Source organism: Phoca vitulina, unplaced genomic scaffold, assembly GCF_004348235.1.
Source record: "Phoca vitulina isolate PV1807 unplaced genomic scaffold, GSC_HSeal_1.0 scaffold19, whole genome shotgun sequence".
Taxonomy (NCBI): domain Eukaryota; kingdom Metazoa; phylum Chordata; class Mammalia; order Carnivora; family Phocidae; genus Phoca; species Phoca vitulina.
Genome location: NW_022589722.1, coordinates 1,241,670 through 1,267,501, shown reverse-complemented (window position 1 = coordinate 1,267,501; position 25,832 = coordinate 1,241,670). Strand labels below are relative to the sequence as shown.

At 33.6% G+C, this 25,832-nt stretch overlaps 1 protein-coding gene across 1 annotated transcript in view; it reads right to left on the bottom strand.

Moving 5' to 3' along the window:
* LRRIQ1 (leucine rich repeats and IQ motif containing 1) overlaps positions 1-24,099 on the bottom strand; it is a 189,669-nt gene extending 165,570 nt beyond the window's left edge. The window contains exons 1-7 of the mRNA XM_032416672.1: positions 23,953-24,099; positions 22,731-22,842; positions 18,501-18,592; positions 16,568-16,685; positions 13,779-14,002; positions 9,025-9,099; positions 5,083-6,711 (exon numbers count right to left, since the gene is read on the bottom strand). Coding sequence (XP_032272563.1) covers positions 5,083-6,711; positions 9,025-9,099; positions 13,779-14,002; positions 16,568-16,685; positions 18,501-18,592; positions 22,731-22,842; positions 23,953-24,099 — 2,397 coding nt within the window. The remainder of the gene's footprint in view (positions 1-5,082; positions 6,712-9,024; positions 9,100-13,778; positions 14,003-16,567; positions 16,686-18,500; positions 18,593-22,730; positions 22,843-23,952) is intronic.
* Positions 24,100-25,832: the final 1,733 nt, after the last annotated feature.

Here is a 25,832-nt window from a genome sequence, read left to right as displayed (position 1 = left end):
CCTAAGGCCAGGTTTCCCATGTACTGAAAAACAATTTTAATATTATTAGCTTTATAGGAAGAGTCTAGTATATATCATACTGAAACAGAAATTTAAAAAATGTTCTATTGAAATTGAAAGCATTATTGCTTCAGAAAAAGCTAGAAAAAGTATGAGAGTCTTAAGTACAGTAACTCCTCTTCATTCGGATCATTTCCTGTGCACTAAATTAAACTAAAAGTTTCAAATTTACATATTTATGTAAGTGAATGGGAAGACCATATGTTCCTGGAGATATAAAGAAGGGATTAAGTCCACTCCTTGGCTTTGAGTAGAAAAAGTAATAAACAATATTTTTCAAACTTCAGGTGAATAAGTTTCTCATTTCATAATTATTTCAGGAATTTCTCAGTTATTCATAGTCTAAAATAACTTCTGAAACAAATGTATATTTTATGGTTTTTCAGAAAGAAAAATATTTATCCATTTGTGTCAAGAAAACCACTGTGTATTACCCATTTAATTTGTCCGCAAAGAGAACCTATAAATTCCGCAACTGGGAAGCGAGCTGTATACTAACAAGTGAACACGCTATTTAGAACTAAGCACTTAAAAACCAAAAACTCCACAACCGTAGCTTTATAGTAACAAATGCTCCTCTACCTTCTAATTTATATTATCCTGCCTGACGTAATCATACGTTGCTTAAAGTCACCTACGTAAACGGTTACATTCTAGTTTTTATGATGTGGTAATTTCTCTAGCTTAGTTTAATTACAGTATAGGAGTGACAAACGCTGCAGTGTCCTTATTAATGGTATCTACTTTTGAATATAAGGCATTTCATAATATTTCCTCCTCCCTTTTATGGAAGATTTTTAAAATTTCCTTATGGTACAGTAATTTATTATCTATCTTACCCTTGGTTTTTCCAAACATATGAGATCAAAATTAATTTTTATATTAATCATTTATGGATACATGCATGACAGTAACCATATAAATAAAGCTGCTTTATGCTCCAAATATTAAGGTCAATATAGAATTAGTACTCACAATGTGTTCATCACTGCATGGGCAGCCTGAAAAAGAGCAACTGGAGCATAGTGGATGTTCACTAAATGTTTCAGAAATAAATGAATGATAAACTGCCCTGTGGCAAAACTAAAATGTAGCATTCATAGTTTCTTTCCTTAATAAAGGGTAATATAAAGATATTTCAAAAACTAATGTTTTCTTGAAAATGAACTGTTCTACCTATAGAACTTATGACTCGTTCATTATATTTTAATAAAAGATAACAAATCAATTTATTACTTAATCATCTATATTTCCCTAAATCCTTGACAGATCATGGTACATAAAATGACCTAAAATAGCTATGTAATTTTAGAGATTTCACTTTCAATTATTCTTGAGTTCAATACAAGGAGTGCCAGTCCTTTATGGTAAACTGTAATTACAAAAATAGGGAAAGCAGTGACTCTTGGTTTTGCTTTTTGCAGAACATCTGTTCAGTGATAAAATCTTAAATCTCTTCAATCTGAAGAAATAATACTTTAAAAATCAGCTGCAAAGAGACTGAATCTGAGGTATGATTACTAGATTAAATGAAGCAGACTCTAACTTCTAGTAGCTCATGTACCATTACAATACCAGTTTATTACAATTTGCCTTGTATAAGGGACGTGAGACATTCTTATCTAAAAGTTAATCAACAGCTAAAATGTTATCCTTCATGCCATGTTATAAAGCCATATTAAAAAATCCTTAAGTTCAGTACCTTTTTTATGATTATTTAAAGCAAGTTATCGATAGTAGCAAGATAGCAAAAATAAAACAAAAATGAATTAGAACACTAAAACTAGAAAAAATACATATATTAGTTGTCAAGAATCTTTGCTTGAGATCCAAGTTTGACAACAGACTAGACTATATTCATCATATATGTTATTTTAAAATTCAACAATCCTATCCAATAGATATTGTTCTTCCCAGTTTATAGAAGACAAAACTGAAGCTCAAAAAGGTCAAGCACCTTGCCCAACAACCAGGAAATGGCAGAAATAAAATCAGGACCCTGATCTTACTTGATACAGGGCTTGTTAGTACTTTATTGAATTATACTCAAATAATTTTTACATTAATTTCCTTTTTAATTAATAGAGTCTAAATTGTGAAGCTAGCAGTAATATGGAGATAAGATTAACGTTCAGTTGGACTTATTTATTCATCCATTTGTCCATCCTCCCACTCATCCACCCACAGTCAAGTAATGAAAACCACTATTGCCTGACAAATTGTAAAGAAGTATAGTCAAGAGGCAGACCGGATTTCAGGTGCTGAAGGCTGAAAGTGAGAGATTAATATAAGCAAAATGAATTCATCACTGGGTGAAATTCTAGAGGAGTAAACTTTTCTCTTCTAAAGGTCTTCTCTAGAAGGACCTTCCAAAGATGGCAGTGGATGATCAAGATAAGGATAAAGATGTGAAGCTAAGAGATTAGAAAATCAAAGTAAGAGAGTCATGGGTCAGTAGCAATAGTGAATAAAGACACCAATATAAACCATCTCCCAGGGTCATTACAAGATGGTATTTTATAACACTTCTGCATTTATAGACACATTCATAAATATTTTTCAACTTTATACTGTATGCTTGATGCTTCAAAGAAAAATTAAATGTTCAAAATAGTTGCTTGAGCAGTAGTCAGAGGATTACAGTGTCTTTTACAACTTTTCTAATCATATTAATCCATGGGCTAGCACCAAGAGCATCAACCAAGGAGCACTGCAAAAGTGCAGAACATCGGGGCGCCTGGGTGGCTCAGTCAGTTAAGCGTCTGCCTTTGGCTCAGTTCACGATCTCAGGGTCCTGGGATGGGGCTCCACATCGAGCCCCACATTGAGCCTGGCATCGAGCTCTGCATGGGGCTCCGTGCTCAGCGGGGAGTCTGCTTCTCCCTCTCCCCCCGTTTGTTCTCTCTCTTTCTCTCTCAAATAAATAAAATCTTTTTTTAAAAATGCAGAACATTGAGACTGGTCACCAGACCCAATGAATCAGAATTAGCATTTTAACAAATTCCCAGGTGATCTGTATACCCATTACAGTTGGCCAGGACTTGCTCTAAGAAGCAAAAGGAGTAATCCTTACTTTATGTATAATGACAAGAGTTTCACAAAAGGAACAGAGTGGATAGGAGAAGAAACACCAAGGAGACAGGTTCACACATCTTAACTCCCTCAGTGCTCTTCTCATTGAACAGAGCAGAGACCCACAATGAAAGAGAAGAGCACTGCTGTTTTACTAACTTCAGTTTACTTTAGAAACAAGTACACGATGAGCATGAAGCTGTCACTCATGCCTAGCTCAAACAGATACGCATAGGAAAATTACCCAAAATAAAAGTTAGTAGCTAATGTTACCAATTCAGAAAGCCTGCACAACATCTTAGGGAAAGTAGAAAAAGAATGATTCCAGAGATAACGGAGCCAAGGGAAATAATTAATAGAAGAGCTATTGAGAGATTCTATATGTAGCTCTACAGATCTGATGGATATGAAAATACATTGCCTAGGAAATAAAGGAACTTCAAAGTAGTTCTTGTTCATTATACTGCTTTTTCACATCCCAGAGATCTCTTTAAAGCCCACTATCTTATTATCCTTTTAAAGAATACCGTGGGGCGCTGGGGTGGCTCAGTTGTTAAGTGTCTGCCTTTGGCTCAGGTCATGATCCCAGAGTCCTGGGATCGAGCCCCGCATCCCGCATCGAGCCCCGCATCCCACATTGAGCCCTGCATTGGGCTCCCTGCTCAGCAGGAAGCCTGCTTCTCCCTCTCCCACTCCCCCTGCTTGTGTTCCCTCTCTCGCTGTGTCTCTCTCTGTCAAATAATAAAAAATCTTAAAAAAAAAAAAAAAAGAATACCCTGGAATCTTATTTACAGAAATTATCAAAATTTGTAGTAATGTATTTATTGGTATATTTATTTGTTTAAAGCCTTTTTATATACCAGTCAGTTCCATAATGCCAACGACTGGGGTTTCTTTTTGTCCCTTTAGTCCAACAATAAATATTGATCAATCATATTGAACAGATAAATACTTGCTGAGTGAATAAATTAAAAAATTGATATATATTAACATGAATGTTTCTTTTCCTAGGCATCTGTCTATATCAAAAAACTAAATACATTTTATTGAATACATTTCAGTTTCAGGCCCTAGCCAGATACATGTATTTTAATCGTAAGTCCTTTCTAGTGTTGTACTACTTGAAATATTCTTTCCTGTTTTTCTACCCATTTGTTAGTTTCTGTCTTTTTTTTAATATTTTATTTATTTATTTGAGAAAGTGTGCACATGAGTGCACATGAGCAGGGGGAGGGGCAGAGGGAGAGGGACAAGCAGACTCCCTGCTGAGCAGGGAGCCTAATGAGGGGCTTATCCCAATACCCTGGGATCATGACCTGAGCCTAAGGCAGAGCCTTAACGGGCTGAGCCACCCAGGCACCCGTTAGTTTTTGTCTTAATTTTGGTTGAAAATATGGGCTTTATAAACATAAAAGTTCATTGCAGTTGGTGATGATTATTTAAATTTCAGGCATATATGCACCGTGTTTATATAGCACATGACTAAGTATGTTTCCAAATAGAAATTCTAGAGTCTTCTATCATAAGCCTTTCTTTCACAGCCCTTGTCAGGTACAGAGAAATCCACTTCATTCCAAAAGGAGCCAGTAGGTGGTGTTGTGCCCAAGACTATAGCAAACTAACTGAAGGTCAATTTAGGAATTTCCTACTAAATTCCACACTAAATTCCCAGATGCCTCTACTCTTAGAAGCTTAATAATGGCTACAGGACCCTTGAACATGGCTTCAAGATATAAATCAAAGCTTTTTGTAGTGCTACACTGAGGGAGATACCTTGAAGAATTTTAATCAAGGAGATCTTTTAAATATATCCCCTCTCAAACGGGGCAATATTTCATTAGCAATGTCACCAATTAAGAGACAAAATTCTTGGATACAAAATATGTCTTCGACATTTTAGAGAATCAATTGTAATTGAATATGAAAAAGTATTATAAAGTTATAAAATACCTGCTGTAAAGTATTCCAAGGGCCACATCGAAGAATTTCTAGTGTATTCAAAGGGGGCATCATGTTGGCTGGGCATTTTATAGGTCTCTTCATCTTAACAATTTTCTTTTGTTGATTTTGCTTGAAAATTTCAAACCAAGGTTTAAATGATTTTATCCAAGCTAGCCTCTTTTCTTCAATAGAAGATAGAAGTGTTGGCTTTGGTAAAGAACAGGTCACAATACTTTTACATTCAGTTCTATTTTCATGATATTCTTCTGTGGTTTCTTTAGGTTGAGACTTAAGTGAGTTTACTTCTTTAAAAACTAAGGAGTTTTTTGCATTATAGCCCCCCAAATCTTCACGAAGAGCATTTCTACCAAAAATACAATCTTGCTCATTTATTTTGCCTTCTATATTTATCATGGAGTCACTGCTGTTAAAAATCACATCACTATTCAGAGTATTGCCTTTTGGGATCTCCTCAGTTTTTTCTTTGGATTTTAAGTCAATTTCTTTTTCTTGTAGTATTATATTTTCCTCTATAACTTCAGAATTTTCTAATTTTAGTGGTTGTTCCTTCACTGAAATCACTGAAATATTATTCTCTTCATATAATATTCCATTCTGTTCTGATAGCTCTTCTTTTTCTACTTTTTGTATCTTACTCTGTTGATTACCTTTGATTATTTTCTGTGCTTCATTGTTTTTTACCTTGTTAATTTCTTGATTATGTCCTACTATTATTATTTGGGTGTCTTGTCTCATATTCTCATTCTTGGCAGTTTTCACATTTTCCCCTTTTTGTATTTGAGGCTTTAATTCTTGCAGCTGAAACTGTTCTTTCACATTTTCTTTTAGATCTGGGTTTTCCAATTCAGTTTTTTTGTCTATATTTTCACATTTTCTTTCTTCCTTGACAATTTTTTCAGAACATTGTTTTTTTGGCAGGTTTTCATTTTTTACTTCAAATTCTGCCAAAATTGCCTGGTTTGTAATAGGATCTTTCAATTGTTCTTGTTTTGATTCTTTTAGTACAAGCTGTCTACTGACACTTTCTGTCTTATTTGATTTTTCAAGTAGCCAGAGGGGAACATCTTCCCATTCCTTTGACTTTTCATCCCCTACCTTTTTGGCTATATCATCCTTATTCTTTGATGTATCTTCAACAGTTAAATGTCTGATATTATATTCACGTTTCTTTAATGCTCTACTTATTATTAGCTGTTCGCCTGCATCTTCTCTTAATCTTAATTTTTCCTTGTTTAGTAGTTGCTCTTTTTCTCTTCTCATGATGTTCTTTTTTTCTTCATATTCTTTTTCCCTCCTCCTCCTTGCCTCCTGCTTCTGCTTTTTTATCTCTTCTTCTATCTTTTGTTCTTCCTCCAATCTTTTCCGTTTTTCTTCTTCCATCTGTCGTATTTTTGCTTCCTTTTCTTTCCACTCTTGCGCTTTCCTTTTCTTACTTTCTATTTGTTCTTTTATGATAGGGCCATATTTTTGGTAGGCCACAAATGCTTTATATTTAGCCTGAATTGTTACAGCTGCATTATGCTGCAGTTTTAATAAACGCATTTTTTCTTTTTCTTGTAGATCTTTAAATCGTGTTCTTTCTTCTTCCATTTGTAAATGCAAGTTTTTAATAAACTCCTAAAGTAAGATAAATAGTAGTCAGCATAAAGATGTCATTAAACTATCATCTAAAATATAGGCTGAAAACAAATAGTAAAATTGAAATCATAATGAAGTTGTTACAAAATTCACTTAGAAGAACTAAAGCCATTTATTTTAAAGGGTAATAATTTTTTTTAAATATTTGGGAGTTTTGATCATGTTAGCAAGTTGATATTCTAATATTATAGCTATACGAAGCCACCCAGATATAAATTGAGAAATTCCTTGAAGATAGAAAGCATATGAAATCAGAATGACACAGAGAAAAAGCAAGAGAAACCACAAGCCAAAATTTGTGTAGAAGAGGACTTCAAACCTTCTGAGATGGGAGGTCTCATATAGGAGCTTCCCAGAGCTAGCACAGAAACTGCAGAAGCAGGGGATTATTGGGTGAGATTTATGAGACCAGGAAGGCAAGGTAGAACATACATATAAGCAATAGGAAGAACTCGTCACACATTTTATCCTTTCTTAACTATTAAGAGAGCTGATAAGCACATATTGCATTAAGTGAGATCATCTGGAGTTAGGCGAGAAAAATGTCATTGTCACTAGAGTCCTAAAACAAAAGTAAACAGATCAACAAAATTCAGCAAATATTTGAGGAAAACTAACACAAAGGATGTGAGACAATCAAAATAGTTCAATAAGTGGAAGGAAGAAGTAGTTTCTGAGATAAGAGAGCTATTAAACTGAATAAAAATTTACAAAAAATTTTTAGGAAAAATATGTTTAAATAAGGATAACTGTATAAAAATGAAAATGCAAGTACTCAAAAAAAAAATGACTCACTCAAACAAAAAATCAAAATAGAATAGCTTAAATAGGTGTTGACTAAATAAAAACTTCCAAATTAGACATTTTCCTGAAACAACATACAAAATAACAAAGACATGAAATGTATGACAGAGACTTTCAAGTGTAAAGGGGATCAACACAGAAACTCCAATATGACTATAGGAGGTACAGCTAAAGACCTGAGAAAAATTGAAGGGAAGAAAATAATAGAAAAATGTTTTCAGGGGCACCTGGGTGGCTCAGTAGGTTCAGTGTCTAACTCTTGATTTCTGCTTAGGTCATGATCTCAGGATCCTGGGATTGAGCCCTATGTCGGGCTCTGCACTCAGTGGGAAGTCTGCTTCAGGATTCTCTCTCTCCCTCTGCCCTCCCCACACCCTGGCACTCTCTCTCTCTCTAAAATAAATAAATAAATCTTTAAAAAAAAAAAAAAAGAAAGAAAAGAAAAGAAAAATGTTTTCTAAACCAAAAAAGGTCGTAAGATGAAGAGTGGAGTTAACTTTTCATGCATACACATAGACACACACACTGATACACTCACATGGATGCTAGCAATATTTCAGAACCCTAAGGAATTAAGCTCCATGAAGGCAGTATTTTCCATTCTATCCACTGCTGTACCTTGAACACTCAGGAAGTGCCTGGCACGCAATAAGAAATCAGTAAATACGTGTGGATAAATGTAAAAAGTAAAAAATCCTAAGGTTTCAAAAGAATGAAAGGAATGAGTATTAAATTTATAATAATAACAGGCAAAAATATATAAATATTCAATGGAGTTATATCTTTAAACTGTTAAAACCAAATGGTAATAAATCTGGATTCTATACCCCAGGAAACTAATCGTTTGGTTGTTAAAGCAAAATAAAAATATTTTCAAAGTGTGCAAAGACTGAGAAAATTTGCTATCCAATAATGTTTTCAACAAGATTTAGGCATACAAGAAATGAAAACTGAGTCCAGAAATCAGGGGATGACTCAGGATTCAAAGAACACTAAAGATCAAAGAAACCATTAACACTTAAATTGTTTTGTTCTACTATCTTCTTCCATCATTTCACTAAAGAAGTCAGGTATTAGTTTACTGTTGCTCCTTTTTAGGTAATGTGCCTTTCTGCTCCAGCAGCTTTTACAACTTCTCCCCCCTTGTCTTGAATTTCAATAGTTATACTATTACATTCCCAGGTGTGATTTTCATAACCATCTTCAATCATAATGAAATATTTATAATAGTATATTTCCTCAAACCTTAAAAAATTGTAGAATTATAATTTTATATAGACATGTTCACTCACTAAACCAGTTTATTTTAATTTTTAGGACCTTATATTTCAAGGAGAATTTCTGATGATTAATGAGGTGTTTAAAGCTTTAGTAAATTAAATCCTACACCAGGTAGGCAATATTATTTTAAAATGTCCATTTCAAGTATAATAATTTATTTCAAATGAAGAATGATTATTGTGATGATTAAAAACAAGAAATAGATACCTCATGCTGTTTAAATTTCTCTTTCCACATTTTCTCTTCTTTATGGAGTTCATCATTCATCTTGTCCTGTTCTTGCTGAACATACAATAATATTGAGATATTATGTTCAAATATCAAAAAAACATTATGTTCATTATATTCAAATCTCACAACCTATATTTGTAAATAATAGTTACAGATAACAACTCACCCATTGATACTCTGTTATTAGTACTGGGATAACAACTTTAATCTCAACCTAAAGTATCACATAAATGATATCTAGGGTTCCCATTTTGAGCACATAAAGATGTTTGCAACCTGGGCAAATTGTTTTATTTATTTGAGTATGTTTATTCACATAATAAAATGCATTGGCTAGATATGCTATTGGGCAGTGCAAAAATTACAAATAATAATGTTTGCAAGATGAGTTTTGCATTACAATTTTTTCTCTCCACACCATCCCATTTAATCCACATAATCCATCAGTTCAGTGGATAATGATTTTCTTGATTAGCATCTATTTTGTTAAGGCTCTGCAGAATAAACAAAATCAGTAAAATATAATCCCTTTCCTCTAAAATTTTACCTTTAATATGGGAACACTATCGTAAGTTCACCTATTACCTAAAATTTAGCAGAATAAATTTATCACAAGAGAAAACTATAAAGGATCACAGTAGAAACAGGTGCTATAACTAGAAGATCATGAAAAGTCTCATACAGAAGATTGTATTTGAAGGCATTTATTAAATGTTTTTCAACTAGGAAAATGTAGCTCTGTTTTTAGGAAAATTAAAAGGTTACATTAGAGTTAAAGACAAAAAACCAAGGAGTCACTAAAGAGATCAATAAGGTAGGTATTAGAGAAGCCCATGTAAGAAGCAAGGAGGGCCTTCTGTATAGGGTGATGGGAGTGAGAACAGATACAAACACAATGTAAACATGAAATTGCTACAAAATGCCAAGTGCCTGGAAATAAAGGAAGTGGGAATATTTCTTTGGACATAATCTTACAAGACGAGAATTAAACACAGAAATAATGTTTAAAAAATCCTTCTGGCAGCATTATGGTGAATGAGTTTGTGGAATACATGACCAAAAGTAGAGATCAATTAGAGAGTTTAGTGAATATGCCAAGCTAGACATTAGGACACCCTGAACTACAGAGTAACAGCAGATAGGTGGGTGGGTGAGAAGATGGATAATATAACTATTAGAGAGAAGAGGATAATAAAGAGAAGGAAGAGCCAAAGATGGTCCTTACCTTTCTAGCTTAGACTATGATGATAGTGTAGCTCACCAAAATGATGAATACCAGAGGAGAAGCACAACTCAGAAAGACAATGCCTTCAGTTTTAGACACATTAAGTTCTGAGTGTAAAGTATCTGTAGGAGAGTTACATAGTTCATTTTTCTTTTTTGTTATAAATATAGATTTGTTTCTGAACAGTTATATAACAGATTTGTTTCTGTCAGCTATGAACAACATTATCAAGAGAGAAAGTATATGAAAAAAAAAGGACAAAAGAAGAAATCCTTGGTAGTACCATATTCAAGAAGAGAGACAGAGACAGAGACAGAGAAGACTAACATGGATATAAAGAGGAACTGCCAAACAGGCAAGAAGAAAATCAAGGAGTTGTGATCCCACAGAACTCAAAGAAGAGAGAAATGGTGAACAATCAAATTTTTACTGGCATAAAATGCTACAGAGGCCAATATAAGAACTGAAAAAGAAACTGTGAATATGGAAACTTAGAAGTCATTGGTTATTTTTGTTGAGAGCAGTTTCATTTAATGGGGTGGTGGTGATATACACCTCGTAGGTTTAGGATTCAATGAGAGACGAGGACATAAATATAGCAAAACTAACTACTCTTTAAGATGCCTTCTTACTATGATAAGTAGAGCTAAAGAGAAGCTAAAGTGAGACATATTAACAAAGGTGATCTTATGATTTTTCTTTTTTTTTGTTTCTAGAGTGGAAGAAAACTGAACATGCTTTAAATAATAAGAAAGGAGGAAGTTGATAGGGGCGTTTCCGCATACAAGGTAAAACAAACAAAAAAGTAGGGGTAAAAATAGAATATAGAGCAGCGCAGGGAAAGCTAACTTTTAGTAGAAGAAACCTTTCCTCATGAGTGTGGAGTAAAGACAAGAAAAAAGGTAGGGTGAATACAGAGATTGGGTGCAAAGTAGATATAGGATTAGGAAGAGGGAGTTCGTAATTGATGCAAAAATGTAATGTGATCACTTGCCAATAATGAGGAGGGAGAAGTTGGGTAGAACTCTTGAGGAAAGAAATTTACAATAGCTTCCTATTTCACTCCCCAACAGCTAACAAAGGACACAGAAAAGAACTACTGAAAGTTAAGTAAATTACATATTTATAATACATCACTATAAAATTATGGCATGGTCCCACTGGAAAAGTTTTAAACCTCAAGACATAAAAATGTATACATTTAGGAATTCATTAAAATATTTTTAAACTATAATTTTATGATAAAGCACAAATTACTTTCAGAAACTAAGTTAGAATCCTTTGAAGGTGAGGCCTGAATGTCAGATCTCTTTTGTGTCATTGAAACACATAGCTGAATGCTTTGCCATTGAGGTAGTCAATAAATTTTTTGTTTTAAAACAATTAAAAATGAACAGAATTTAAAAGTCAGATGTTTTCGGGGCACCTGGGTGGCTGTCGTTAAGCGTCTGCCTTCGGCTCAGGTCATGATCCCAGGGTCCTGGGATCGAGCCCCGCATCAGGCTCCCTGCTCCACGGGAAGCCTGCTTCTCCCTTTCCCACTCCCCCTGTTTGTGTTCCCTCTCTCACAGTGTCTCTCTCTGTCAAATAAAAAAATAAAATCTTTAAAAGTCAGATGTTTTCTAAATCTGAAAACACCACTAACAATCAATAGCAATGATGCATTTCAGCATAAGACAACAAACACTACTCCAAAAATCTAAATTATATTAAAGCCTATCCTGGAATAAAGCTTCTGACTTTTGGAAATGACCAATTAATCTGGTCTGTGGAAAGGAAAATATAATGAAAGGAAAGCTAAGGATCCACACTAGAAAAAGCCACAGCCAAACTGGGTCTACAGTATAATTGCTTTTAATTAATTTATTTCATATACAATCAATGCAATGTACTCAACATGGAAGGGTAGAATACACTGAACTGCCTAAGTGACCACATGTCAATGTTCTCTATATGCAACTCTCAAAACCAGTAAGTGTGGGTAATATGTAGGTCAATTTTAGTAATGTAAGACAGAGAAGTCCATCCTGCTTGTTATCTACACATTCTAATGATCCTGATGGCCATAAAGTAGGGTACCAAAAATCCACCAGTTTCTTAATATACCACTACCATGACCTAAAGGAATGGACCTCCTGGGGTAGGGTTAAGAGGAAACAGAAACAAAAACAACACAAACTCCTTCACACCAAAAAATTTCTAGTTTCAGGAATTAGCTTAATTATGGGAGCAAGACACAGACCATTACCTACATGGGTGAACTGCTATAACCAAATATGTTTTATGTAATTGCTATACATTAGACCACATAGCAAGGATATTTCATGATCAAGAAAATTCTGTTGCCTTCTTGTATGATTAGAAGGGTATGAAAAAGCAACGTTTATGTTGTGAATATCGACCTATGTTGTAAATATCGACCTAGGACAATCTTTGTAACTTCATTGACCCTAGGGGCCCACAAGATCCAAAGCAGCATCTGAAATTTCAGTGAATTTTAATAAATTTTTAAATAAATTAAATTAATGTATATAGTCAAATAAATTTAAATAAATTTTTTAAATCCAATAAATTTAATGAAAACTAATCAAGAAAGCCATAGTAAATATTGTTACCACAGACGATTGCCTCAATTATTAGGAGTACTTAAATCCCATAGAACAGAGCTCAGTCCACACCATAAGCTAAAACATCAGTACTATTCAGTAGTTACTGATTCAAAAAATGTATAAAAAGAGCCCAGATATCCATCAACTGATGAATGGATAAAGAAGATGTGATATATATATATCTACACACACATATATATAATGAAATACTACTCAACCTTCAAAAAGAATGAAATCTTGGGGCACCTGGGTGGCTCAGTTGTTAAGCGTCTGCCTTCAGCTCAGGTCATGATCCCAGGGTCCTGGGATCGAGCCCCGTATCGGGCTTCCTGCTCAGTGGGAAACCTGCTTCTCCCTCTCCCACTCCCCCTGCTTGTGTCCCCTCTCTTGCTCTCTCTCTCTCTGTCAAAATAAATCAATAAAATATTTAAAAAAAAAAAGAAAGAATGAAATCTTGCCATTTGCAACAACATGGATGGAACTAGAGGGTATTATACTAAGAGAAATAAGTCAGTCAGAGAAAGACAAATACTATATGATTTCACTCATATGTGGAATTTAAGAAACAAAACAGATGAACATAGGGGAAAGGAAGGAAAAATAAGATAAAATGAAAACAAAGAGGGAGGAAAACCATAAGAGACTCTTAACTATAGGAAACACACTGAGGGTTCCTGGAGGGAAGGTAGGGGGATGGGGTAATTGAGTGATAGGAATTAAGGAGGGCATTTCAAGTAATGAGCACTAGGTATATGCAACCGATGAAGCACTAAATTCTATCTCCGAAACTAATAATACAGTGTATGTTAATTAAATTGGATTTAAATTTAAAAATTTATAAAAGAAAGAAAAAAATGTATGAAAAACAAAAATTAAAAAAAAAAAAAAACATTTACCTTCTGAATATTCTCTAATTTCTTCTTTTCAACTTCAAATTGTTTCATCCAGCAATGTCTCTTTTCTTCTTCTTCTTGAAATTGCTTTTCTTCTCTATCCCTTTGAGCTTTGAGAGTTTCTTTCTCCTGGTCTTCCAGTTCTTTCTGTTTGCCTTGCCAAGCCTCAAAAGACTGCCTACATCTTTCCTCCACTTCACAGTATCCAAAATTTATATCAGCATCATCTGTATTCATGAAGAGAAAGATTATTATTCTTAAAATCAAGCCTCTCAAAACTGACCTAATGTAGAGTATGAAAGTAATTTTGAAATGAAGAAATAAGGTCAATGTATTACCAAAGTAAAAGTGATAATATGTCAAAAAAATACATTCTTGAATATACATAAAAATCCTATTGCAGTCATATACAAGGAAGTTCCACTTCAGTCAATAAAGAAATCACATAACTTGCCTTAACTATACCACAAAACTTAATATAAAAGTGTGTGTGTGTGTGTGTGTGTGTGTGTGTGTGTGTGTGTGTGTGCTGTTAAAGGAACATAGTTAAAGGATACTTAAAAATTCAAGCCTGGGGGCGCCTGGGTGGTTCAGTCGGTTAGCTTCCAACTTTTTATTTTTTAATTTTTTTTTATTTTTTATTATTTTAGATCAATCTATTATTAACATATGATGTGTTATTTGTTTCAGGGGTACAGGTCTGTGATTCATCAGCCTTACACAATACACAGCGCTCACCACAACACATACCCTCCCCAGTGTCCATCACCCAGCCACCACGTCCTTCCCACCCTGCTCCACTCCAGCAACCCTCAGTTTGTTTCCTGAGATTGAGAGTCTCTTATGGTTTGTTTCCCTTTCTGGTTTCTTCTTTCATTTTTTCCTCTCTTCCCCTATGATCCTCTGCCTTGTTTCTCAAATTCCACATATCAGTGAGATCATATGATAATTGTCTTTCTCTGATTGACTTATTTCGCTTAGCATAATACCCTCTAGTTCCATCTACATTGTTGTATGTAGTACATACATACAACAATGGTAAGATTTCATTTTTTTGATGGCTGAGTAATATTCCATTGTGTGTGTGTGTGTGTGTGTGTATATATATATATATATATATATATATATATATATATATATATACCACATCTTCTTTATCCATTCATCTGTTGGTGGACATCTGGGCTCTTTCCATAGTTTGGCTATTGTGGACATTGCTGCTATAAACATTGGGGTGCACGTGCCCCTTTAGATCACTACATTTGCTGGGTCGTAGGGTAGCTCTGTTTTCAACTTTTTGAGGAACCTCCATACTGTTTTCCAGAGTGGCTGCACCAGCTTGCATTCCCACCAACAGTGTAGGAGGGTTCCACTCTCTCCACATCCCTGCCAACATCTGTCGTTTCCTGACTTGTTAATTTTAGCCATTCTGACTGGTGTGAGGTGGTATCTCATTGAGGTTTTGATTTGTATTTCCCTGATGCCCAGTGATGTTGAGCACTCTTTCATGTGTTTATTGGCCACCTGGATGTCTTCTTTGCAGAAATGTCTGTTCATGTCTTCTGCCCATTTCTTGTTTGGATTATTTGTTCTTTGGGTGTTGAGTTTGATAAGTTCTTTGTAGATTTTGGATACTAGCCCTTTATCTGATATGTCATTTGCAAATATCTTCTCCCATTCTGTCAGTTGTCTTTTGGTTTTGTTGACTGTTTCCTTTGCTGTGCAAAAGCTTTTTATCTTGATGAAGTCCCAATAGTTCATTTTTGCCCTTGCTGCCCTTGCCTTTGGCGATGTTTCTAGGAAGAAGTTGCTGCGGCTGAGGTCGAAGAGGTTGCTGCCTGTGTTCTCCTCTAGGATTTTGTTGGATTCCTGTCTCACATTTAGTTCTTTCATCCATTTTGAGTCTATTTTTGTGTATGGTGTAAGGAAATGGTCCAGTTTCATTCTTCTGCATGTGACTGTCCAATTTTCCTAACACCATTTGTTGAAGAGACTGTCTTTTTGCCACTGGATATTCTTTCCTGCTTTGTTGAAGTTGAGTTGACCATAGAGTTGAGGGTCCATTTCTGAGTTCTCTATTCTGTTCCATTGATCTATGTGTCTGTTTTTGTGCCAGTACCATACTGTCTTGATGATTACAGCTTTGTAATAGAGCTCAAAGCTTGAAGTCCGGAATTGTGATGCCACCAGCTTTGCTTTTCTTTTTCTACATTCTTCTGGCTATTCGGGGTCTTTTCTGGTTCCATACAAATTTTAGGATTATTTTTTCCATTTCTTTGAAAAAAGTTGATGGTATTTTGATAGGGATTGCATTAAATGTATAGATTGCTCTAGGTAGCATAGACATTTTCACAATATTTGTTCTTCCAATCCATGAGTTAAGCTTCTGACTCTTGATTTTGGCTCGTCATGGCCTCAAGGTCCTAGGATCAAGCCCTGCGTCAGGCTCCCCACTCAGCAGGGTGTCTGCTTCTCTCCCTCTCCCCCTGCTCACTCTCTCTCTCTCTCTCTCTAAAATAAATAAATCTAAAAAAAAAAATCCAAGGCTGGGTATGTCTATTTCAGTCAGATATATATGGAAAATTTTAAATATATTTAAATCAAGTTAATTTAGGAGGCATAAAAAACTATGAAAATATGAATTTAACTAAGTACAGTAAAGGCATAATAATTTTCAAATATCATGATTGTATTTTTCTAAATGTCAAAAGAAAACTCTCTAAATTTTTTTCAGAGAACTATGGTCAATCACATAAAACTTATCAAAAATATCATTGAGCAGTTTAGTGCACCTGGCAAAACATGTTCATCCACAGGCAAATCATGAGGACCAGGCTTTGGAATAGAATCAGGACTGCCACAATGGGTTTTATTCCTCAGAAATTCTTCTTTTTCTATTTCAGATAACATCTAAAAGGTTAAAAGAGTACCAATAATTAAAGAAAGAGTAAAGCAATCATTTTAATAATATATCAAGCTTTATATACACATACATAGAATTTTATTTACTTTCAGTCTCTCTCAAATACAACCCTACAGCACACTAAAAATCTTATTCCCATCCAAGCAGACTGTATTTTACCCTCCTTGTTTTTCAAAATTCTAATCACTTTCTTATATTTACCCACAATATTCAAATAAACTGCTTAAAAATCTGTGGAATGAATAAGTCATGGGAATAAAAGGTACAGCATTAGGAACATAGTCAATGATACTATAATAGCTTTGTATGGTGACAGATGTTAGCTACACTTGTGGTGAGCACAGCATAATGTGTAGAGACGTTTTATTACTATGCTGTATACTTGAAGCTAATGTAACATTGTATGTCAACCATACTCAAATGAACGCAAAAAATATTGCTTGGAAATCATTTTAAAGTGTTTCTACTAATGTTCACTTTCTTCCTAATACATTTCTATATTTCTTAACTAGAGTGATTGCTCACATCTACAAACAGCTAATACATTCAGCATGTTTAAAAAAATGGAACTATTCTCCACTTTAACCTGAATTATGCAAAAATCATAATGTTGAGGAATACTTTTCCATAATTAGACTTCTACCATATTCTAGTTGGAAAGATATAGGATCTCTATTTCAATGAAGTAGCAGTATGATAATTCAAAATTAATATTTCAAGTTTGTTACCAAAAAAGAGAGTAAGAGACATATATATAAGCAGTTTTCAAATTATGTTAAACATCTTAGGGAGCAGAGTAGAGCTAGGTAAAATTAGAGATAGCTAGGTAAAATAAGAAGTAAAATGAGTCCAAGATGCTGAACATGTAGAAGAAATTTCTCAAATATATTTCTGGAGGTTTTAACCAAAATTGCTAGGCTCTCCCTTACTCTTATTTCTTTAGGAATTTTTTATATTTTATCTTTTTTTAAACTAACATAAGATGTTCTACATTTAAAATTTCCATGGGATATTTATTGATTTATTATTTTTTTAAGATTTTATTTATTTATTTGCCAGAGAGAGAGAGAGAGAGAGCACAAGCAGGGGGAGGAGCAGAGGGAGAGGGAGAAGCAGGCTTCCTGCTGAGCAGGGAGCCCGATGTGGGACTCAATCCCAGGGCCCTGGGATCATAACCTGAGCCGAAGGCAGACACTTAATGGACTGAGCCACCCAGGCATCCCTCCATGGGATATTGAAAGTCTCTGCTGTAACACAGTACATTCCTAAGCAGGGTAATAAACATTATATTTATTGTTTTCCTTGGAGTTTTTAGGGAAAAACTATCATACAGTATAGTTCTACTGTTTCATCTACATGCATTTTACATTCCTAATTACTGATGATTCAAATCACTATTTCTAATATTTTTAAAATTGAAATTTGAATTTTTGTATATTACATGCCAGAGGAAAACATAAAGCCAAAAATGATTTGATTAAAGATAATTAAATTTTTAAGTTTTAATAGGTGGACTTTACTTTTTTTTTAAATATTTATTTATTTGAGAGAGAGAGAGAGTGCACAAGCTGTGGGATGGGCAGAAGGAGAGAGAGAAAGAATCTTTTGCTGACATGGGGCTGCATCTCACAACTCTGAGATCATGACCTAGGCCCAAACCAAGAGTCACCAAGAGTTAACGGACTGTGCCACCCAGGTGCCCTTATCACTGAACTTTAAATCAGGGAAATATCATCCTTCATAAGAGGGAAAGGTAAATTTCTAACTGTAATATTGAGTACTTTCAAATATTGATCATATACCTTTATTAACTGTTCTGGATTTTCTTTATGTTCAGTTGATAATTCTATCCTTAAATGCATGTGATTATCAGGAACCACTCCATAACTATAGTCTAGAGAAAGAAAAAATATTATAGCTTTAAATATTAGAGCGGGGCAAAGCATGTTAAAATCTCAAACCCTTTCATTATCCTTTCATCTCAAATTCTATCATAGTATATTCTTGATCAGTGACTCAAAACAACAGGAAAATAATGAAATATAAAGAACAGAGGACATCTGTAATCTTTGTTCTAAAAATAAAAGTAACAAATTTATAAAGCACTCTCTTGATCACCTTTCATACTCTAGACCAAAGTTTATTTTGCACATACACAGTATAATGCTGTGTGATACTGCAGTGACACCTTGATTAGAAATCAATGAAGGTTCAATTCTACTGCCACAAACTAGCAATATAACCTTGCACAAGATACTAAACACACTTTAATAAAAGTATTAGTTTAAAAGATAATTACTAATGTGAATGAAGTGAGCTTTCATTTCTGATTTTATGAGTTTTTATTGAATTGTACTGTCCTTTTATCATCTGTGCAGATGTAATTAATTTTTTTCCTTTTTCAGCTAATGTGTTCTATCATGTTAATCTTCATTAACAGTAAACTATTATTCACAGATGACTGTTTTGCTGGTTCACTAACTACTCACACCTATTTTGTCAGACGTTACAGATTTTCTTCTTTGACATCTATTCACAGTCTCAGGAGCCTGTTTTCCCATGTGAGGGGCTGACAAAGCAAAAATAACATTCTCCAGATTCTTTTGAAGCTAGGTTTCTGAGGGTGATTAAGGTTCTGCCAATTGATATATTTGCATAAGTCTTTATTTCCATAAAAATACTATGCGTGAAGAGAGACAGGGAGCAATATTTTCATTTTTCTGGCCCAGATTATGATAGAGGGAGCTTTGGGTTGGAGATAGGAGTGTGTGGTAGAAGATTAATGTCTCCAAATATCTTAATTATATCAGACAGCAGCTTTTTCTGCAACCCAGTTTAACAATGTATGTGTGTGTGTATATTTTTTACAATTTGTATGTTCGGACTAGAGTGTATTTCTTCAGTTCTATTAACAATTGTGTTATTCATTGGAATAGCTAGTCTTCAAAGATGTCTCTTCCACACTTCCTGGTATGCATTCACTGTTTAGTTCCCTCCCACAGGGAACCTGGGCTGACCCCGTATGAAACTAGATCATAAGAAGCCTTACAAGGTTCCACATTAGTCTATTGGGATTTTGTTCATGGAACTCCTCAGAATCCAGGTGCCATGCAAGCCATAGAGAGATACCACACATAGGTGCCTCCAGCTGACCATCCAGGTGCCCCAGTTGAACTCCCACCCAACAATTAGTATCAACTGACAAGCATTTCAGGGAACCATATTTGGAATTCCAATCCACTAAAAGCTTCAGATGACTGTGTCCCTATTCAACATCTAACTGTGAATGCATACACAGCAAGCAAGAATTGCCTAGCTAAGCTCAGTCAACCCACAGAACCATTAGAGATAATAACTATTGTTATTTTAAACCACTCAGTTTGTTTTGCAGCACTAAATAACCAAAACATCTAACCTCTACCCATAAAAACAAAGACACAAACACCCCCAAAACCTTTCTGCTTAAAGTAGCTCAAGTAGCTTCTGTGTATAACTGAGAGCCCTAATTAATATATCTACATTCATAAGTGAAATCAGCCTCTGGTTTCTTTTGTTTGTGTGTGTGTGTGTGTGTTATGCTTTATATTTGAAATATGCAGCTTTTTATAAATGAAATATTATATAATCTGCAGATTCGTTTATCCTTGATGGATTGTAAGAATTCAACTGTAAAATCATACTCATTTCTTTTTTTTCTTTTTTTTTAATCATACTAATTTCTAATGACATTTGAGAAGGAAATTTTTTCCACTTTCTTGCCAGATTATTGATTTAATCATGTTTTCCACTTTTTTTCAAGCAATTTTGATCATTTGAATTTTCTTGGAAAAATATTTTATTCACTGAGACTATCATACTTATTTGATCAGAACTATACATGAGATCTCATAATTCTCTAAACCACTGCTATAATTACGTTATATAACCTTTCATGTAACTAATTTTCTATAATTGTGTTTCCTTTTTTTTTCTTAATTAGGCTATATAATTGCCAATATATTTATAATATATTTTCATTGTATAAACTTTAGTAAATATACATAAGCAAATCATTAATATTCCCTATAACTCAACTACAGATAATCACTGCCAAAATTTGAAGCATCTACATAGAGTAAGTCTTTACATATCCATTCACACAGGTGCTCAGGACAAAAATCCTGGAGTCAATTTCCTCTCCTCCTCTCACTCCAATCCATCAATAAATACTTCTGGTTCTTTTTAACTTAAAAATAGTTTCTAGATTATGAGTATTTTTTATCATTTCTACTCCAATCACTCTCATCTCTAACCATACTATTTTTTTAAAGATTTTATTTATCAGAGAAAGAGAGCACAAGCAGGGGGAGCATCAGGCAAAGGGAGAAGCAGGCTCCCTGCTGAGCAAGGAGCCCAATGTGGGACCAAGACCTGAGACAAAGGCAGATGCTTAACTGACTGAGCCACCAAGGAATCCCTCTAATCACCATATTGCAATAGTTTTGTAGTTGACTCTTGCTACCTCAGGTTATCTTTTCTACACAATCACCAGAATGATTGCCTCAAAAATGTGTCAGATATTGACACCCCTTACTCAAAAACCTTCACACACACAGAGTAGAATCCAAAGCCCAGACCATGATTTATAAGAGCCCTATATGATCTGACCCCAATAGGATCTGTGCCTTTGCCTTTACAGAGCCTTCTTTCTGGAACACTGGCTCTCTAGATATCCATGTGGCTCCCCTTCTCATTCACTGAGATATCCATGTGGCTTTCCTTCTCAGTCATTGCTCAAATATCACCTCCTCAGAGAGGCCTTCCTTTACTTCCTCTATCTAAAAAAGCAACCTTCCATCTCTATCTCCTCTCTTAAATTGTTTCCTTCATGGAAATTATCATTATTAAAATATTACATATTTATTTGTTTCAAGTCTGTCTCCCCACACTGGAGCATTAGAATAGGAAAGCAAGACCTTTGCCTATTTTGTTCTCTGTTATATTCTCAGTGGCTGAAACAGATCCTTTCACACAGTAATATTTGTTGAATGAATATCTATGAATATCCACATTGTAATTTATGCTAATATTTGCATAAATAAACCTGAATTTTAGAATAACTTTAAATATTATATCATGAACATTTTTATGCCATTAAATATTATCTAAGCCATCTTTTTTAGTGGGTGTTGTTGGTTACACCGAGACCTGTTGAACATTTAGGCTGTTGCCATTTTTCATTATAAACCAAGCCATGATTAATTCTAATTAAATCTTTGATCATTCTATTATTCTTGGAATAATTCCAAGAAGTAAATTTGCTCAGTTGAAGCAAATAAAAATTGTTAGGTTTCCGATGTAAATTACGTTTTTCTTCCAAAAAATGTATAAATCGATACTTCTAAAATATTCCTGTGACTAATTTTCTTTTTTTTAATGCAAAGATGACCCTTGAACAACATGGGGGTTATGAGTGACAACCCCCCATACAGTCAAAAATCTGCATATAACTTTTGATCTCCCAAAACACACCTACTAATAGCCTACTGTAGACCAGAACATTTACCAATGACATAAACAGTCTATTAAGGCATATTTTATATATTATATGTATTATATACTGTATTCATACAATAAAGAAAGTTAGACAAATGAAAACGTTATTAAGAAAATCATAAGGAAGAGAAAATCCATTTACAGTACTGTACTGTAAAAAATCTGCACATAAATGACCCATGTAGTTCAAACCTGTGTTGTTCAAGAATCAACTGTAATAGAGTGTCTGGTTTTAATTAGGACTGGTAAAACAAACTGTTGGTGGCTAGTATTTATTGGACATACAAAGAGACTAGTAAGGAAAAAATTAATGGACTAAATTAAACAATCCAGCATATTATAGATATTATAGAAGAGAGAAATGCATATACATGTATATAACAACAGCTAAGAACTTCAAGCAGTACATTTTTCTAAATTATAAATTATTCATGCCTACAGAAAACTTATCTGTCAAACAGATAAAAACTGTACTTCAAAAAAAAAAAACTACTTACTTAAAACATCAGTATCTTCCAAGTCCTGAAGAAGGAGCTCTTCAACAGTTTTGCTCTTATTCTTTATGATGTTAATATAATGAAGAACTGACTCAGGTAACTCATCCAAATCCTAAAATTTTTTTAAAAAATGAAAGAAACTGTTAAATTGTTTATTAAAACTATGTATCAAATATTTGATGAAGTTTTCATACACCAAAACTTTGAGCAAAATGTGCAAATCAGTTCAAACAAGTATATTTGATTAAAATTTGCTTTTCATTTTCAGGTGATTATGAAGTACATCCATGATTCTGTTGCCTCTCATATTCAAATGAAGAATTTCAGAAATTTGCCTCACTTGAATTAGCTATGGATAAAAAGACATAATAATATAAAAATTATAACTTTCCAAAAGTAATATAGAGGTTATTGCAATCCTAATTAAAAATCAAAGTAGAATTATCCTTCAAAACTTAACAAATGAGGTTTTTTTGGGGAAAAAGCTTAGTGGAGAAAATTTTGAAAAAGCAAAACAAGGAATTTGACCTGTTTGATACTTAATAATAAAAAACCACAATAGGGTAAAAATTAACAGAATAATGGAAAAGAATAGAGAGCCTTGGATAGATTATATGTATAACAACTAAACATATACAAACGATAAGACAAATCAATTAAGAAGAGGTAGATTATTCATCAAGTGACATTAATATTAACTAAATATGTGCAGGAAAATTTCTACTTAGATCTACATTATATAATATACTTGAAAATAAATTCCCATTAGTTTGAGGATTTTGATGTAAAAGAATGAATCTGTGAATAAATTTTCTAAGCATATAAACATTGGGGGAAATATACAAATGAAAAGATAATATATTTGATTTCCAAAAAATAACTATTTCTATAGGTCTAAAGATTTCACATAAATTTTGCTTTTCATGTATATCTAATAACATTAAAAAGCTCATGATTTAAGTTTAAAAAGTAGTATACAAATAATTCTATGTCTAATACTAATTTTACAAAAAAATGCACATATATACATGTGAAATTATAAGTGACTTCTATCTTCAATGTACTTTTTATATTTAAATATCTAACAATATACATTGTTTAAAAGTGATTGTAAAGTTAAAAAATGAGATAACAATGTAAAGCAAACTGAAAAAAGTAATATTTCTCCTACAAAGTTTACTCCAGTTAAAAGGCTCTTAAAAGCCCAGCATTTAACACTTACTGTATCACTATCATCACTCTGGGTGTCTGATTTTGAATCACTATCAACATCATCTTTTTCTAATGAAGAAATGCTGATTTTATCCAATTCAGCTTCTATTTCTTCTTTGAGCTTTGTATCATCATCATCATCATCATTTTCCATCATCCTTCATAATAAACACAGAACCATTTAAAAAAAATTGAAGAGGATAAAACGAGTAAAAACTATGGGTGGTTTAATGTGTTATACCAATCCAACATGTTCCGTGTAAATATTTGCATCTAGGATACTTTCATCATATCTTATTATGGTTGTACTATATATTAAAGAACACGGTTTTCTCTCTTCATTAATTCATTATTTCTTTGTTTGACTACAAAATGATCAACTCTAATAATACTCTCTTATTCAATACATTTCTTATTCAGAGATTAAAATACTCATAAGAAAAAAAAAAGAATACTCATTAGAGAACAACCTAAGTCTATATATGGGGCAACATATGATTAGTTTCTACTCATTAACTCATAGTTGTTAATTTTACTATAGATAGCCACATGTTTTTAACAACAACAATATGTTGTAATAATGGACAATATGTGGCTTATAAGACCAATATTTATATTATTTAAACCTTTAATGCTTGTGATGGATATGGATTAAGCAGTACATTACAGTATATCTTCATGTAATCATCATCATCATCCACCACCATTAGCTTCCAGGTATTGAGTATTTGTGACAAGCCAGGCACTCAAAGACACCTTGTGTGATTGATAATCATCAGAGCAAATTAACAGGTATAAGGTCATTATAGTCATTGTATTCATAAGAAAACCAAGGTTTGAAGAGTTTACTTAACTTCATATAGTCATTAATTGCTAATAAGTAATGGGGACAGGGCCCTAATTGAGAGATCCTGAATCCAAAACCAGTGCTTTTCCCACTATGAAATGGTCTCCAAACTTAGTCAAGCTCTTCATCTGCCCAGGATCCTTCTGAATATCCTCTAGCCCAATAGTCTTCAAACTGCAGATGATAACCCATTAGTGGATCAAGATATTAATTCAGTGGCTCTTCATCATAAAGTTTTAATGATGTAATAGGATAGGAAAAATTAGGGTAGGTCAGAAAATAAACTATAGGTGTACTATATATGTTAAAGATAAAAATTGTTTTAAAAACTTTTGTTTCAATTTTAAGTGGGTATACATGTATGCATGTGTGCATGAGCTGCAGTGTAATGTGTAATTTGTTTTACTGTGGGTCTTTGTTTAAGGAAAAAAGTTTGAAAAATACTGTACTCATCAACTATGATTTTATTTCCGTCCAATTTCTTTCACATATAAATAATTTAATTGGACTGATCTCCATGTATTGTCTATACTCTTGGGCATTTATCCCAGAAAAAAGAAATTTTATGTTCAAACTAAAACTTACATGAATATTCACAACAGTTTTATTCATGATAGCCTCAAACTGGAGACAACCAAAATGTCCCTCAGTAGGTGAATGGTTAAACCAATTCTACTACATCCATACCATGTAATACTACTCAACAATAAAAGGGATGGATATTGATACATGTCACAATACCGACAAATCTCCATGAATCTCTAGGGAACTATGTTGAGCAAAAAGCCCAAACCAAAAGGTAACATATCACATGATTCCATTTATATAACATTTTTGAAATGACAAAATTTTATAAGTGGAGAACAGATTAGTTATTCCCAGGAGTCAGGGGTGGATGGTGGTTACGGTAATAAAAGGGCAACATGAAAGATTCTTGTAGCATTGGAGCTGTTCAGTATCTTGACTGGAATAGTAGGTAAGTGAGCATATTCAGATGATAAAATTTGTATCTAATGCACACAAATGATTACAAGTAAAACGGA